General features: G+C 36.7%; 1 protein-coding gene across 1 annotated transcript in view; it reads right to left on the bottom strand.

Annotated features, from left to right (window-relative positions):
- The window catches only part of CNTN1 (contactin 1), a 211298-nt gene that overhangs the window by 47279 nt on the left and 145733 nt on the right, over positions 1-18286 (bottom strand). The window contains exons 5-14 of the mRNA XM_071423632.1: positions 18033-18205; positions 15971-16066; positions 14505-14711; positions 13176-13272; positions 12841-13022; positions 11578-11702; positions 9444-9561; positions 7684-7834; positions 7067-7194; positions 5587-5762 (exon numbers count right to left, since the gene is read on the bottom strand). Coding sequence (XP_071279733.1) covers positions 5587-5762; positions 7067-7194; positions 7684-7834; positions 9444-9561; positions 11578-11702; positions 12841-13022; positions 13176-13272; positions 14505-14711; positions 15971-16066; positions 18033-18205 — 1453 coding nt within the window. The remainder of the gene's footprint in view (positions 1-5586; positions 5763-7066; positions 7195-7683; positions 7835-9443; positions 9562-11577; positions 11703-12840; positions 13023-13175; positions 13273-14504; positions 14712-15970; positions 16067-18032; positions 18206-18286) is intronic.

Below are 18286 nucleotides of genomic sequence, written 5' to 3' on the forward strand. Positions count from 1 at the left end.
GAAGGCACTGAAAACTGTGTATTGAGACAGTACCTCGAGAGAGTCCTGGAACTCTCTTCCATAAAAAACCAGTAAGCAGTTGATTTGGTAGGTCATGCTTCATCAACAATCACCTGACACTTTAATATGTTCAAAAACTGTATTAAATGAGCTCACTACAACTCTGGCTTTCTTCTAGCCCATAAATAACCTCTTCTTCCTAATCAGTGTGTAACTGATCTTTCCTATTCTGGTGACATCTTCATTGGGTGAGGGAAAGGCTGTGGATGTTTTTTGATGGACTTTAGGAAAGCTTTCGACACCATTTTCCACAGCATTATCCTGGAGAAACTGGTTTCCTATGGCTTGGGTGGGTGGACTGTTGCAAGGAAAAAAACAACTGTCTGGATGGCCAGACCCAGAGAGTGGTGGTGAGTAGAGTTACATCCACCTGGCACCTGGGCATCAGTGGGGTGCTCCAGGGCTCAGTTCTGAGGCCTGTCCTGTTTTATATCTTTACTGACAACCTGAATGAGGGGATCAAGCACATGCTCAGTGAGTTTGCAGATGACACCAAGTTAGGCAAGAGTGTTGATCTGGTGGAGGGTAGCAAGGCTCTGCAGAGGGATCTGGACAGTCTGGATCAATGAGCCAAGGCCAATTGTATGAGGTCAAGGCCAGGTGCAGGTCCTACACTTGGGTCACAACAACCCCAGGCAGTGCTACAGGATGTGGGAAGAGTGGCAGGAAAATGGCCTGGTGGAAAAGGACCTGGAGGTGCTGGGTGGCAGCAGATGAACATGAGCCAGTGTGTGCTCAGGTGGCCAAGAAGGTTAACAGCATCCTGGCTTGTATCTGAAAAAGTGTGGCCAGCAGGACTAGGGTAATAATAGTGTGTCACTCTGTACTTGGCACTGGAGAGGAGGCACTTCAAGTACTGCGGTCAGTTTTGGGTTCCTCACAGCAAAAAGACATCGAGGTGCTGGAGAGGTCCAGAGAAGGGCAATGAGGCTGGTGAAGGGGCTGGAGCACAGGTGTGATGAGGAGCAGCTGAAGGAACTGGGGGTGTTCAGCCTGGAGCACAGGCTGAGGTGGGACCTTATCACTCTTTACAATTACCTGAAGTAGGGAGGTGGGGTTGGTCTCTTCTCCCAAATAACAAGGGAAAAGTTTCTCCATGGAAAAGGTTGTCAGGCTTTGGAACAGGTTACCCTGGGAAGTGGTTGAATTACCAACCCTGGAGGCATTTCGATGTGTAGGTGTGGCATTTAGAGACATAGTTCAGAGGTGGACTTCACAGTGCTGGGTTAACTGTTAGACTTGGTTTTCTTAAAGGTCTTTTCCATCCTAAACTGTTCTATGATTCTATAATTCTATCTCTTTTACTCCAATTCTTCAGTTTTTTTGAACTTTCTATTAATTTCCTGGTCTACATCTGGAGCCAGGCTAAACACTCCGGAAGGAGGATTACCAAGGAAAGCAGTGAAGAAAACTGGAAATTAAAATCCTTGTATATTTTCTGCTGCAGGTAACAGTGGAATCATAGAATCATAGAATAGTTTGGGTTGGAATAAAACTAAGTGTCTCCATAGCAACCTAATGAAGCAGGAGCATGCAGTAGAATAACTTTGTCTATCCATGTCAGCCAACAAACTGCAATTTAAAATAATGTACAAAAAACAGGCAGTGGTAAATCTCTACTCTTCTAATATGACTTTTATAGTTCAACTTGTTCTTTGTTGTTTATAAAACCATCAGTTTTGGAGAAGAAACAAGCAAAATGTTTTAGTAAACACCATCTCCAATCCAGAATTCATCTCACCACTTTCAGAAATCTGCAGTGGGAATTTTGGTATCTGGACTAATCACCTTAAAGAATTAAATAAAGAAACAGGCTTTTCCATTTGTGTTGCACTTAAATAAGTGTGAAAAGTACCTCTCTGGCTATGTATGTCCAGAATATTATGAGTGTCATCCTAGAACACTGTAAAGCTTTCTATACTTCAAAGAGAGATAAAGTAAGTGGAATAATATTTGCATAAGGAAAAAGCAAACTTTTCAGTATTCAGAGAAGTCCACACTACTGCAGCTTAAGCACAAGATAGCTGCAGGGACACAGAGGTGGTTATGCACAGACACCTTGGATTCAGAAGCTACTTCAAAGCTGAATAGAGCCTGAGCTGTGGGTCCTGCAAGTTCTATGCTGAATGTATTTGTCTGCCTTTGTGCCATGTCTCTGCACCTATGAACACTGGAGAGAACACAGCAAACTCAGAATTCACACTTCAGAGTCAGCTGGATTCAGCAGGTTTTGCTTCCTGCTCTGTAGCACTCATGACACTGGGGTGTGTCAGCCTCAGCTTGAGAAATGCCCCTTTATATGAGAAAATGTGAGGAGGTGGCAAGTCAGTTGTATCTATGACAAAATTCATCACCTGGCTTTACTGGATCTTTCTATCACCACTTACTCTTTTTTTGAATACTGAAAGAAGAAAGCTTTTTGCAAGAAGGTCAACTTCCTGAACACTTGTACAGCAATTCAATTTAACTTATTAAAGATAAAATGGTGATAAAACTATCAGGGTTTCAGGTTCACTGATATCAATTAGGACAACTAATAAATAATGCAGCAAACAGAAATACTGATGATATGGGAAGCTATTTAAAATGCATTTGTGTCATTATGTCACTAAGACAACTGCAGCCTAAACTTGAACTCTTCTTAAGTCTACATACAAGTTTCTGACTTGAACCAGTTAAATGATGGAGTTCCTTTTTCTGACTATCCATACGAATGGACTAGTGGGACTCAAAAGTATAAAAAAATACTCTTTTTTTGTAATGAACTTAAAGGAATATTTCTTTTTGGATACTTTATGCATTTTTTAATATAAACATCTTAAAAGTAATCTTTTCAATCTTTAAAAATATATGACAAAAAGCAGATCTATAAATAACAAACAAACATTAGAGTTTTCCAGATTACTTGAAGAGCTGTATCTTTCCAGGACTTGAAAAGATATGTTAATGTTTAATTCCACAATCAAATAATCAGAGGAACAACCATATATAAAGTTAAAAGTAATCTATTTAATAGTAAGATTTTGAAGATTCCATTTGACTCTTTGGAAGCTAACCAGTTCTTTTTTTTTTTTCTTTTTTTCCCCCTTTACATACTGCTGTCACAGGAAATAAAAACAGAACTGACAAATGTCCTTTTAAGAAATTAGTTTTAGTATTAATGTAATGCAAATTAGCTTTGCCTTCAGCAATGATGGAGATACCAAAGCTTTCATTTAAAGAAAGAAGAATTATGCAGGTGTTTACCTGAATTTAATTAGCATTTATTATGTCTATATGACAATAATAGTATTATTTTGAGAACTGAAATACTGTGGCTCAATCAAGCTTCAGCAACTTGATCTGCATAGTCACATAAATTAATAGTGATATTATCAGAGGGATAGATGAGGATCCTTCATCAACAGGAAATTATGCACATGCTTCATATACCCAGTAATCTTAATATTCACAGTGCAGCATCTTTTTCTTTTGTGTTTGTGAAGTGCTGGTGAGCAGTTTCAAGCTCAGCAGCTTGGGCTGCTGCTGTCAAGTGTAAACCAGCTCTTTACATCCAGGAGATCCTGAGCAAACCTGCCACCCAGTGACTTCAGCCCAGAATTGCCAGGGAGAGGGAAACTGGCAGGAGAAAAGAGAAAATCCCTTTGCTTGCCCAGGAAGGAGAAAAATCCTTAATGCTACAATACAATAACAAATGAATAGAAGAGAAACAGAAACTGCATATTTGTCTTAATTATATTCTACATAAACCATTGCATTGGATTTGCTGAATTCTGCATTTGTTATTACTGAACTACTGAACCACCTAATACCTACAAATGCAGACTTCAAATGCAATCTTACTGTTTCCTCTGCCCCAGATAAAGACCAAGGTACCTGTGGAAGAGTAACAAAGACTATTTGCACTTGCTTTGCATTTGAAAGCCCAGAATGAAAGCTTAGGAATGCAAAACTAGAAGATGCCTCTACTAAAAGAATTTCTATCAGTTTTGATAGATCAAATGCAAAACAAACCAAGAAATATCCTTCAGGCAGTAGGATATCCTTCAGGGTATCCTGAAGTAAATTAATTGATAATAAATTCATTAACTGATAATAAATTAATTGACGAACTACTTAAAGGTCTAACTCTTAACTCTAATTAAGAGTTCTTCATCTTCTTTTGAATCCTGTGTAGTATCCATCCCTATACCTACTGAAAAAGGAAACATTCCAGCACAAGATTCATCACCCACATGAAGAGAAGCACCTCATTCCTTCCTTCTGCAGACCACAGAAAGTTTGTAGAGACCAAGGTAGTCTAGAAAAAGTAGGGTTACTTGGTTTTGAAATGAAGCACTTCAATAAAGGACATAAAGTACTGTGGAGATAATCAGAATTTGAGATCGGGAGTCCAGGACCACTGGCCATCTGGAACATGAAAGTGGTAGCTGGGAACTACATTGTCAATCTTCTAAGAGATTACACATTTTCTGAAGGCCTTAAAAGCAGGATTAAATTTCAGAATTAATTTCTCAGCAAATGAGCAGGTTGAGGCAACTCTTGACTCCTCAAAGGGCTGTTTTGTTCCAAATCAGACTAAAAAGTTACACTTTAAACATATTTTCACATAGAGATAAATACTGAAAGCAAAAAAAAAAAGGAATCTCTTGGTCCATGGAAAATCAGATAATATTGCCAGCCTAGGAGGAGGACTGTTCAGGGGGCACTGGTACATCATTTTTGAACACAGAGCTGAAACTCAATGTGGTCCCTGGTGTTCCCAGACACCACAACTACCATTAGCAACTATTCCTCTCCATACCCACAGTTTCTCTTGGGAGCACAAAAAAATGGTATCTAAATATGAGGATTTTTGAATAATTTAAATTCAGAATAGCAGAATGAATATTTACACAAGTAGGCAGCCACTGGAGGTTGCTGATTATTAGGCAAATCAGCAGGTGATTAGACATAACAAGAAAGGATTTCTACTAGAGATATTAATTTCAATAAACCTGACAGAAGACTCTAAAAACATAGCTATACACAGGAACTAAATACAAAGGAACTATGATTGTTCTACATGCCAAAATGAATGTCTTTGTATTAACATGTTTAGCCTTCTCATAAACTGCTCTTCCTCAGTATTTACAGACTGTTTGACTCCTACCCACCATCTGGCCCAGTTTCGTGCCAAATTCCAGAAATACTGATGATAAAAACATGGGTAAGTAAAAATTAATGCATATGCAAACTTTTTTGAGGTAATTTGCACCCTGTTTACAATCAGGCTATCTACCTTACCAGCTATTTTCACTAATAATCAGAGTGGTATTTATCTGAGGTACCAAAATACTTACAGCAATTCAGAGATCTGATTTCAGGTATCTGCCTGCAAGTGTCTATGTGTCTGTAAGGTGTCTGAACTGTAATTCTGTTTGATGTTCTTGGCCTACTGAACTCGAACTGACACAGAGAAGACAATTATTCACAACAAAGTAAACTAGGCTTTCACGTATTAAATCAGGTTCTATAGTATCTTACCATAACATTCCGTTCATAATGCTCATGCTCTTTCTCAAAATCTATCACAAAGCCATTTAGAGACCAGATAAATGTCAGGTCTAATGTGGGGTCATGGGATGCAATGCATTGCATGGTAGCATTCTCTCCAACGGTGACATCGACATTCAATGGAGCTAAAGTAATTCTTGTAGCTTCTGTGAAGTTAATGGCAAACAGGGAAAATTCCAATAAATAAATATTTATTAAAATATAAGCTCAGCTCTTTACATTTTGTTCATACATTAAACCACTCCCTTAAAGTTTAGTTTACATGTTATTCACACAACCATATTTCAAAGGACCAAACTGAAGACAATAAAGAAAGCATTTTATAACTAAAATACCTGGCTTCTGTTTAGCTCTTTAAATCTCTGAATCACATTACAACTATTTTTATTCATTGACTCTGTCTCAAGTAGAAAGAAGACACATGATGAGTCCTACGTGACTTGTGTTGCATTTCTTGTTTCAATTATAATATTTCCTATATTTTAAAACTTGTCTCTATAATAAATGAAAAGTTCTACTTGGTTAGGCCAAGTCAGATTTTCATTAGAGCATTGCAGGGATTGTGATCTTAATTTATCTATTGAGAAATAGTGTAAGAGATGCAAAACAAATTGTGTAAATAGCTACATGTGAAAAAGAGAAAACAATACAAGAAAAGGAAGAAAGCACATCAGCACTGAGATGTAACATCCAGCATGATTTCTGGAACAGAGATTAAAAACCTCTTTGACAAATGACTCTTCCACTATCAGTGGTACTTGATAGACATGGGTCTTACAGAATGCTGTTATTCCTGTCTGTAGTCTACAGTTATTTGACATCAAATTTAAAATACACAATTAAGGATATCAGTACTCACAGTAAATAAAAATACTGATAAAGGAAGGTAATTTAGAAGTGCAATCATATGATATATGCCCTTATCTCATAAATTTCATGCATATTTCTTTAATAGCAATGCTCTCTCAAACATGCTTATACCACCACCACCACACCAAAACCACCACCACAACAAACTAATAAACAAACAACCAAACCAAACCAAGCCAAACCAAACCCCCTACAAAAAAAAAAAAAAAAAAAAAAAAACAAAAAACCCCACAACACTAAGGAAGGTCATCGGGAGACCCATTTCTCTGAGCCATGGCCCCAGAATCACACCTCAGCATAAGTGCTAAGCCACCAAATAAAGGGAATGCAATAAAATATGTCAGTTTAATGGATCTTGTTTAGTAATCTCTTATGGAAATATCAACCCTGAAAACTGAGATACAGTGCTAGAACTGATGCAAACATACCCAGTTTCAACTGAGCAATATGCTTTAGAAGCATCTATTCAGCATTAATGAGCAATTAAATTAGAAAAAGTAGTGCAATGCTGGAACAAAAATTAGTCATTTTGAACTAAGGGGTTCTGCCCAAAACAAACTATTGCAATTCTGAGGCTTACCTGTCATTTCTAGAACACCAGTGCTATTGGCTTTTCCTCGGTTATTTTCTGCAAAACAGGTGTAGCGACCTTCATCCAGCTTTGTGACATTGATAATTTCCAGGCTCCCATCATCCCAGATACGTATGCTATGGAAAGTACAAGAGAAATTAAATTCTTTATTAGAAAGCAATGCTTCCTGTAGAGCTGTAGTAAATGAAAGAACAAACCAGAAAAATCATTTGCAAGCTCACATCTAACTACTGGATTTATAAACACACCTGCAGTAAAAAATATTTAAAGAGACTGTGGATTAGACTGAGACATTAGATCTAGACATCAATCTCAGATTGCTGGAGCAAGAGAATGTACTTCTATTCACTTGTACTCATTCAAGTATTTTTCTTAGAGTTTTATGGTAAAATTCAATTCTTAAATCAGACTGGGTAAAGTTGGATACCCTGCTAACTCCTTGAATCCATACTGCCAGCCACATTTTGGCATATTATTTTCCTGAAGTTACACATTCTCCTGGCCCTGAAGTCTGAAAAATGGAGAATCATCCTATGGGATAGGCAGACAGATACATAAGGTTACACTTTTAAAGCCTAAAGTGTTCACTGACAGTCAATACTAACCGGCTCCCATTTACAAGCAATTCTGTTCCTTTGCTCCAGGAGAATTTTGGCTTAGGAGCAGCTTTAGGCTTGCATTCAATGATTACACGCCCCCCTTTTGCTGCTAGGATTTTCTTCTTCATAGGGTTAAATTCAAAAGTAGGAGGTGAAGCTGAAAGCAAAAATTAACACAAATACTGTTGTTAGTGATTTTACTGCAAAACAGAATTTGTTTCCAACATACAATAAAAGACAGAACTACTGAATTGTTTACAAATGTTCATTATGCAGACTAGTGAGAAAAATATTAACAATACAGAGATGTACTTGAAGTATGTGCTGATCTACAAGAGACATGAAAAAGCATTACGTAGTTTTGTGCTGTGTTACCCTAGAGGTTTCTTTCTACTGATTTCTGAACTTTCATCTGAATTTAATCTAACAAGATCAAAGTCCACTGAAAGTTCCTCCCTTTCAAAAGACCTTTTGATCAGCCCTAATAAAATTCAGATTCCTGGAGATAAATTTCTTTAACAAGTTGCTCACTCAATCATAATTCCAAAGAATAGTTTGGTTTACTTTTAACCCTCTCTACAAACTAAAATTGCCCCCTTCTTATTCTTTGTGGTTTTCTGTTTGGCCAGCTGGCTGTAGGTGCATTCTTAGATGTACAAGAGTATTGAGATGTGACTGTCATAAGCACCACACTTATGTCTCTGAGGTCAGATCTATGCTTATTAATTTTTCCTTTATTTGAAAGCAGATGAAAGAAAATAAAGCTTTTCATTATTTTGCATCTTGGCATATGAGCAAGTTAATTATGCCAGCAAGTGTGTGCACAGCCTGAGGAAATAAGGCTATTGTTTAATTACAGAAGTACAGAGCAAAACTCTGACCAATAACCGCATATTACCAACACTGAATTTTGAAAATGCACATTTAAAAAGTGCTCATTTTGTGTAAACCAAGCTGGTAGTGAGTACATAGTAATGGAAGAACAGTGTAGAATGAAGCATTGTTGTGCAATGGGTTGGGAAAACCAAGAATAGTTTGGTTCTTGGGAAAGTCTGAAGGCAAGTGTGAGATGGAAAGAACAGCAACTACCACAGGGAAATTTAGAAACATCCAGCCAGTGTGTCTGCTCTAATGAAATCAGTAAAAACATCAGAAATTGTTTATAGGCTGAGAACTTTGGATCTGAAAGTCAAACTTTCAACAAGATGCTCCTCAGGAAAACAGTGGACTCGTAATTGCATCCAGCCATCAAATGGCATATCTGTTTGTGGGCAAAACCAGACATTGTGACTTCAGTGTAAGGGGTTGCAGAAAGCAAAACCAAAGGGGAGAACAAAAATGAAGAGCTTCAAAGGCCAAGTAAGTGACAACATGGTTTCTTAAAAACCAGATTTTACATCAGAGAGGAGTGATAATATGTGAGCAAAAATGAAAATGCTTCTTAACCAGTTTTGAAATCTTAAAAGCTTAGGCTGCAACTCTATGAGCTTCGTACACCTTCAGCACTATCAGTTCCTCTGAGGGGGAGCACCAGGAAACAAGCATTATAAATACAAACAGAAAACATGCCCCACAAGTTGGTAAATTTATTCCTCAAGTTGTTGTCAAAAACCAGCTAGAGAGCTCAAATAAACCCCATCTCACCTAGATTGAGTGAGACTTCTTAGCTTCATCCTCACAGGAATCTGTTACCAAATAGTACTTGCAAATATAACTGCTATCTTACTCAAGCCTGAAATAGTAAATAGAGAAATAATCCCACTGACCCACAATCTTCAGTTCAGCATTTGCATAAATAATTCCATGCATGTTTTCTGCTATACACTGGTACATGCCGGCATCGTCAAAGGTCAGACTTTGCATTCTTAGTTCACCTTTCCGGAACTAAAACACAGAATCAATAAAATAACAAGATATTAACATAAACTACATAAGCTGAAGAATCCACACCAATCCAAATTCTTCTTTTCTTTCTTTTTTTTTTTTTCCTTTTCAGTAACATTGGGTTCACCTTTTTCTAAAGAAAGAGTCATCGTCATTCAATATTTAAGTTTCTGGGAAAGTTCTAGTTGAGTGTCAGTAGAGAAATTTACTCTCCAGTCCCCTGTTATCATATCAATGCACACTACTGATTCAGAAATAAGAAACAAGGACTTAAATTAATTTTATGCACATAAGCTTCGTTATGCCATGCTCACTCATCAGTGCTTTCTGTTGTTGCATCCTTTTAGAACAGGAAAAAGTCAAAGCAAGTCCCAGTGACGTAGAAAGTTTTCAGAAGATTCCTCTGAGAGATAGTACAAATGATTTTCTATTACTTGGTTTTAATGTAAAAAAGCAAAAACCAGTCAATCAAAATAAGGTAGTTAAGGTGGGGTATTTTGTAAATGTAGATGTCAATCAGTTTTTGAAAGATCATGTTAATGTGTTCTGTTTTCTTGAGAAAATGAAGCTGAAAGCTTTAACTCTTGTATCTAAGTGCACTGGAGTGCATGGGGCAGTGGAAGATTAAGAGAATAGTACTTAGTTGAAAAGAGAACAGATTAAAGGAAGCATAATTTCTGACTATTTTATGTGAAAATGCTTTAATCAGATTTTATACAAGGAATCTTTGTTGTGCTCTAAATGAAAGGCCTAATTACAAATTATCTGATTTAGAAACAAATTATATTTTCAAGGCAATTAACATTTCTGCTATCTTTCATTTGGAAATCATCTTCTCATCATAGTAACACACAGCATAATCTTCTGGTGTACTACTGGAGACTTGCACACTGTGTTCTGCAATCCAGTATGCAGATTTTGTTAGTGAAAGCCAAGTACAGTGGGGACCAGCAAGTAACTCACTTGTTAAAATATTTGTTTGCAATAACTACCAAAGCTAGACAAAAGCATTGTTTTTCCCTGGTTTAAGCCACCTCCATATAGCAGATGGTGGTATCCCTGCTCTGCCTCCAACATCATACATTCTTCTTAAGATATACAGTCAAAAACCAAGCTGCCTCATTGTCTTTTTTGTTTGTTTTCCAAGAGTCACTACAGCTCAGCAGACGCAGAGCTGCACTGTGCCCTCGTATTCTCGTTTTTTTAATGGCTTTTCATGTAGTGTAAGCACTAGACTTTGAATACACTGTTGGAATGCCTGATAAGGCTTTTCCCAGAGAAGTTGTGGATCTTCCATCCCTGGAATTGTTGAAGGGCAGGCTGATGGAGTTCTAAGCAACCAGGGCTAGTGAAAGGTGCCCCTGTCCACAGCTAAGGGGTTGGAACTAATAATCTTTAAAGCACCTTCCAAAACAAACCATTCTATGATTCCAGGATACTAGGAGAGAAAATTTACTTTGTTTAAACCAAATATCCAATGTAATAGAATTAAATTATCAAACAGTAATTTAAACTTCTTTTAAACATCACCTAAACATTTGCAACATTCTTTGTCTAGAAAAAATGTGAACAAATACAGGATAAAGACCACTGATACTTTAAAAAATAACCTCTATTTTCATATCTCCACTGACTATTTTCTCTTCTATTTTTAAAGATACATTCATGTTTAATGTGGTAAAAAGGATTAATTTTGAAGAAAAGACGACATTTTTTATCCAGAGTGAAGAGCATTTACTTAAAAAGGCCTAGAGAAAAAGGGATATCTACCTCCTAAACATGTGGTCAAAAGTTAAGTTGATAAGTCAAAGCTGAATACTAAACAGCCTGAAGAAATAGGAGAAGATTGAGATGAAACTTTTAAAAATAGATTTTAATGCCTCATGCAAGTGGCATCAGGAAATATTTAGATCATTATAATTAATTTTGCTTTAACCTTTTAATAATGCATGCTTCAAAACACTGTTTCCATGAGCTAACCACTCAAGCCTGTGTTACCTACAGGAATACACTCACCGAGGCACCATTCTTCAGCCACCTAATTGTTGGAATAGGCTTGCCCGTAGCTACACAAGGCCAGTACAGGTCACTGCCTATATCCCTTTCTGTGTCATTGATATGTTCTACCCACTCAGGAGCAGCTGCAGAATAAAATACATGATGCATTGTAAATACAGCACATACATATTTAATTAGCATTATGTTGTATTAATTCCACTGCTTTTTCCATGATACTTAAACAGGAAACTCAAAGTAATGATGATAACTCAGCAATGCACCAGCAGAAAAAAGAAATCTACTACATAGATTCAGAAAAGCCTCAAACTATTTTTTATGAGAATATGGAATTGAAATAATGGTTCCTGAAAAAGAGAAGACAAGATATCACTACTTATATTGATCTGTAGATTATTCTGTGTGAAAATTACTCAGTAGCACCATGAAAATGATAGTTAAATGACATGAAATTGTGCAAAACTGTGTACGTACTGAAAGGATCTCCAAGAAATTACTCTCTTGGTGCAAACAGCATATGTAAGAAATTAATATTGAAACAGTCCAGCATATTTGCTTTTGCTAAGCAAACAAACCAGTTTATTAGCTTTATTTATTATAAGCAGTAATAACCTTGTCACACTAATTCTGAGTTTGATCTTCTGTAGTTCTAGCACTCAACCAGGGATCTTAACTCAGATCTTCTGTACAGCCAGTGAAAGAGACATAAATCTTCTGAGGGTGCTTCAGATGTTATGTTTGACCTTTTAATATCATGATTTTATGGCATAGACCTCAGACAAGAAGCCAAGTTACTTGGGATGATTTCAGTATGAGCAGTAAGATACAATTTTTAGTTATCTAATTTAACCAAGTGCAAAAAGGGAAGTGAGAGAGAATGGAGGAATAAAGAACTGTGCATAGCTAATAAGACAGAGAGCTAAGACAGAAAACACAAACAAAATAAGAAAAGAAATCCAAACAAACCTAATGGTTTCTTTTTCTTCCAGAAGTTCTTTCACTTCAAGTACTATAAATTGATTTAATTTACATAATGCATAACAGGTAACACAGAACTGTCATATAGTATATACCAGCCATCCAACCAGACAATTAATACATAAATATCATGCCTGCCATTTAATGCAAGAATTTTGATTCTACTGTATTAACTTGAACAGCAGTGTATGAGGAATCAACACAGACATCAGCTGTGAAAACACAGACATTTCTAACCTAAGTAAAAGCAACACAGATCATCAAGAATAAAATTGTTCTTCCTACCTTGTACATAAACTCTTGCTTGGTGTTTATCTTTTCCTTTATAGTTTTCAGCTTCACACTCATAAAGACCTTCATCTTCATACTGAATATTGAAGATCTTAAGAACTGCACCAGACATGCTTATCTCAGCAGAGGCTGGCAAGGGTTCAAGGTATTTACTCCATCTGAGCTCAGGAACCGGACTTGAAAAGGTACAGTAAAGTACAAATGAGCATGTTCAAGAACTGGCAGTTAAACTGCAGACTACAAAAAGAGCATTTGATCATGAAATATTTATTTTCATTCTCTGAAATATGAAAGCAATTCATGCTGTACAATAACTAAAACACACTTACTTTCCGAGAGCAAAACACTCCAGTGTCACGTTTTGTCCCAGGAGAGCGTACGTGTCCTTGAACTTCACCTTAATATCAGCAGGATATACTTTTGCTCCTAACATGAAAAAAAAGGTTCTAAGAAAAGGCATATCAGAAAGTTATAGAGCTAATAAAATTTACGCAGTTCAATAAAACTTTTCTTAAAATTCCAGACAAAATTCTTCTTTAAACTGCAATAGCCTGTCAATTCATAAAGTCTGACTAAGCACTGAACTTTTACTAGTAAGGCATAAGCGTTTTACTCAGCAACTAGTTATCCTTCTCTGGATGACTAATCCTAACATTTTTAACAGAATTTCTAATTGCTTTTAAAGCATGATGATGTACTCTATGTGTGGGTAGACAAAAACCTGAGTCTGTTTTTTCACAGGCTTTTTACTGGATAGAATATTTTGAATTATTTTTAATTTAGGCTCAATTTTATCTCAGTAAGGGTATGAAGTAGCTAGAGCAAGCACATCTACAGTTTAATAAGTGCAAAGGGATGTCAAATCTCCCTACTAGCAATCCCTGTAGGAACCCTCTTGCAGTTCTAGACAAAGAAGACAGTGTGAATACTGGAATATTTGGTCAAAGATAACTTCTTTGAAAATATATTAATTCAATCAGTAATATGGAAAATTTTACAGATAAAAGAGTCACTAAAAAACTGATGATAATTTTATGAGAACCTAGTGACTGACAGTCAGAAGTGGCAAAAGGGAATTTGGTTCCTATTTAGAAAACGTGCAGTTCTACAGAAACGGCGGCCAATAATCCAGTAACACAAAGCCACAGAGGTGCCTTAGGAGATTGACTAAGAGACCAAAGCTCTCAGGCCACTGTTGGATGGGAAATTTCATCACGGTAAAAGGATTTTCCTCTTTCATGGGGGATTTTCTGGGGGAAAAGAAGTAAATCCTGAAGCTGTTCATCAGCATTTACATGAAGTTTCTACTTTTCAGCCATACTCCTTTGAACCAATGCCAAGACTAGAAAAGATACTGAAGATTTTGGGATCAAGGGCTTATCACATAAAAGAAATGGGGGTTCTGGGGATAAGAATTCTGTTCTCAATGATCTGAAAGGAAATGTGTGAATTAATCAATGGAGATTTCTTTCACAAAGTTTTCACTGTGAATGGGAATGATTTGTACCTCTGCATCTGAAACACCAAGTAACATTGTGCAGCAGCCATTATAATTTGCCATATAATTCTCCTTACAGAAATGAAAGTAGTTATGAATTAGCAAAATTACAATACAAACAGTTAAAATACTGTGCATAGTATTTCCAATAAATACTTACGATCAGATTGCGGAATAAGTGGAATAAATTTACTGAATACGCTCTTTGTTATGGAAGGGCTGGACACAAAACATGAATAATTGCCCTTATCTGATGCTTCCACATTTGCAATGTAGAGATTGCCATTTGTCTGTGACACAAATCGTCGTTTGTCCAAAGCAATGAACACTGGGAACTCATTTAGAAGCCAGCGATAACTGAGGTCATCTGGAGGAAAACACTTCAGTCAATATTAAAACCCAACACTATCAGCTATTTAAACCACAGAATACTGTCTGTATATAAATCACTTGAGTCTAATTTCTAGGTTATAGATCTTTTTTTCAGAGAGGCAGCTATGCAGACAGATTTATGCATGTTTCAGCAGCCAGCTCATCCCTGACTACACTGAACACTGGGGCACTGCTGCTGTCAGTGCAGGTTACTGGGGACCTGGCTACAGTGTGCACACCTTGCCCTGGGCACAACCATCCCACAGGAACTGACTGGGATGGGATGAGAGAGGCAGCTGGGTCTTGACCTCATGCAACTGAGAAGCTGGGAACTGTTCAGCAGTCTTGTGATTTAGACAAAACCTTAGAATATTTTATCTAGTAATATGTCTTCATTCTTCAGTTCCTTACAATGCTTAAACTGAGCATGAAAACTAAATCATTATTCCATTTTACAAGGTAAAAGAGATGCTAACAGTCAATTTCATCCCTCATGATGGAACTCCAGATGCTTAAGATTATGGGTATAATCCATGCAGAGCTCTTCAGTAGCTAATGATGAGAAAAAGTCCCTTCCAGAGAATAAATAACCTCATCTCTGACCCTCTGGGGTGCTTCAGCTGTTCCATGATTTTAACAGAAGCCCATGACTGTGACAGTGTTCACAGGGGTTTTCAGGTGAGGGAAGAGACGAGAATGTTGACTCTATGTTCAGAAGGCTTGATTTATTATTTCATGATATGTATATTACATTATAACTATACTAAAGAATAGAAGGAAAAGCCTCATCTCAGAAGGCTAGCTAAGCTAAGAATAGAAAGGAAAAGAATGATAACAAAGGCAGCTGGTTTGGACAGAGAGAGAGAGCCAGGTCTGCTGTGACAGGTCACTAAATCCAAACATCCAGACCAATCACAGATCCACCTGTTGCATTCCACAGCAGTAGATAACCATTGTTTACATTTTGTTCCTGGAGCCTCTCAGCTTCTCAGGAAGAAAAAATCCTAAGAAAGGATTTTCATAAAAAGATGTCTGCGACACATGACCATAGCACTTGAGGTGACTTTACTAGGTGCAATGAACAGTCAACATATGGTCAGCAACACACATTCAAAACAGCAACCTAACCTAAATAGTGATTCTCAAGCTGCACAAAAGTTACTGTTCAAGTGAATATAAAGAAAACTTGCAAAAAAAAAAAATTCATCTTTTACTCTTCAGACATTGAAAATGAAGCACTTTGAGCTGACATACCTGGGTAGTGATAAGGAGGTTCACAAAGAAGCACTGCCCCAACACCTTCTCGCACTTTAACCTCATAACGTTCCTCAGGTGGAAAGGGATCCAGATCTAGTTTTTAAAAAAGCAAGGGGAGGAGAAGAGGGATTTTAACTACAGCAACTTTTTATTGTTATCATTACTTTCTGTCCTGTAGTGATTACTATAGAAATACACCAGTGTATGGCAGATAGAAACTTGTTGACCCCTAATGCCAGTTTTGCTTATTTTTCATTACCAATGAATTTTTTGCTATTTTTGTCATCATAATTTTAAACATCAGGGAAAAGAAAAAAGTGATGCAGACTTTATCTCTAAGAGTAGTTAGGTTTAAAAAATTTGAATGAGTGTTAAGGCACTGGATCTAAAAAGTATGTACAGTATTCTCAGATGGAGTAATTGATGAAGTATCTGAGAGAATGTGGGCTCTGTTCCACAGTTTCAGTAAATTTAACAACAAAACAAAATTACCGCTGGTGAAGACTTTTGAACTATTCTAAATGGTTGTTGACATTTCTCAATCAGTTTATGCATAAGCAAAAGAAAAAAACTTACACTAAAGATCAGACTTTTTCTCTACTAATTTTAGCAACTCTATTCAGTTCTTTAGAAACGTTGATTGTAGAAAGAAATGTTTTTATTGGTGATCATTAAATAGGAGAAAGGAAGAAATACAAAAGTATAAAGAAGAATGAAAGCAGGTACTTTTTTAACAGATATTCATCAGTTTCTAGCTATCTTTTCACTATTCCTTACCTCTTTACCTATTTTAGTTTACATATTGGAACTCTGTATATTAGGGTTCTGTTGAGCATAATTTCTTAGTATACTATCAACATTCAGCTCATGAAGCCAGTGAGCTGGTAGGCAGAAGGCATACATCAGACTGTTTTGGTTCTATTTATTTATTTTTAATCTATTAGGTTTATTGGTTTATTTTTTTTTATCCTATTGGTTATTCAGGACTGACACAACTGAAGTCTGCTTTAGGTATAAATAAATATCCATAAATGAAAATGTTGATGTTTTCTCCATTAAAAAAAGTAACAACCTGGACTTCAATTTTTTTTTCTAGAAGATACCCTGGCTAAATATAGACTAAGACTATATCACCAATGATATGATCCTCATCAACTCATTATAGCTTCTGACTTTCCCTAATATTTGTAGCCCCACAGTCTCAAAAGTATTATCAGAAAGCTGAACTTTTCACTAAATGTCTGATCTTCTACAGCAAGGAATGAATTCTACTTATGGAGGCCAGTTAAAGACAAGAGGGGCACCAAACCCTTAGTGTCAGGGCACCTAGGGCTTTGTGAATGGACCCCAGTTAGAGTGTATTCCTTTTTTTTTTTGGGATTCCTTTTTTTATCCTCTGATGATAAAATATATTTGGGGAAAAGGCAACTTAAGTCAAAATAAAACCTAAATCCCAAACACTGTCTTAAAATTTTGCATTATTCTTCATTTAGTACATCAATTTTTTGTAATTCATGTATTTGGTGATATGCAGGTCTGTACATGTACATGTCTTCTCAAGACAAGCTCATGACTGTCAGAAGTTGACAGAAATTTCCTGCAGCAGGGTTTTTTCACTGTAGCCTAGGAGTCAGGGCATACTTTACTAGCAAGTGCTGTGCCTTCCTCCTGCAGCTGTGCTTGCACTGCACCTCATCACCCTATGCCCCCACTCAAGCCTTTCTTCTGTGACTATTCCCCCTCAGGTCCTACCCTACCATGATTTTAAAAGAGTCTGGACATTATTATCTCCAGATCTGGCTCCATTAGTCTCTTCACTTAATAATTTAACAATAACTCACTGGGAAGGCTGTTATGTTATGTCAGCTGAATGCTAAAGAATATAAAATGCTAACAAACTTATTTTGTGACAATATCTGCAGACTAAGGCACTTAAGATACTGTTTTTACAGAGTAGTACAGATACAGCACATGTTAGCAGAATACACCATAATATAAAACATTGGGCATTTGTAGCTAACCATAATTTTTCTATATTCTGACATAAACAACAGCTTACATCCAAAACTCAGAGTGGCTTCACTGCTTCTGACAGTTCCAAAGATATTGGACACTACACAGACATATTTTCCAGCATCCCTTGATTTCTCTGGGTTATTGATAACAAGTCTGCCTCCCACCATACTGTACCGCTCCTTTGTTAAATCAATATCCCAGTTGTTGAGTTTCCACCTATTAAAAAAGAAAAAAAAGATATAAGATTGGCCCCCAAAAGCAATCTGGTAAGAAAAATGATGTGAAAAATAACCCATA

This window comes from Agelaius tricolor, unplaced genomic scaffold (genome assembly GCF_023055355.1).
Source record: "Agelaius tricolor isolate 1412-34295 unplaced genomic scaffold, bAgeTri1.0.p SCAF_3, whole genome shotgun sequence".
Classification (NCBI taxonomy): Eukaryota; Metazoa; Chordata; class Aves; order Passeriformes; family Icteridae; genus Agelaius; species Agelaius tricolor.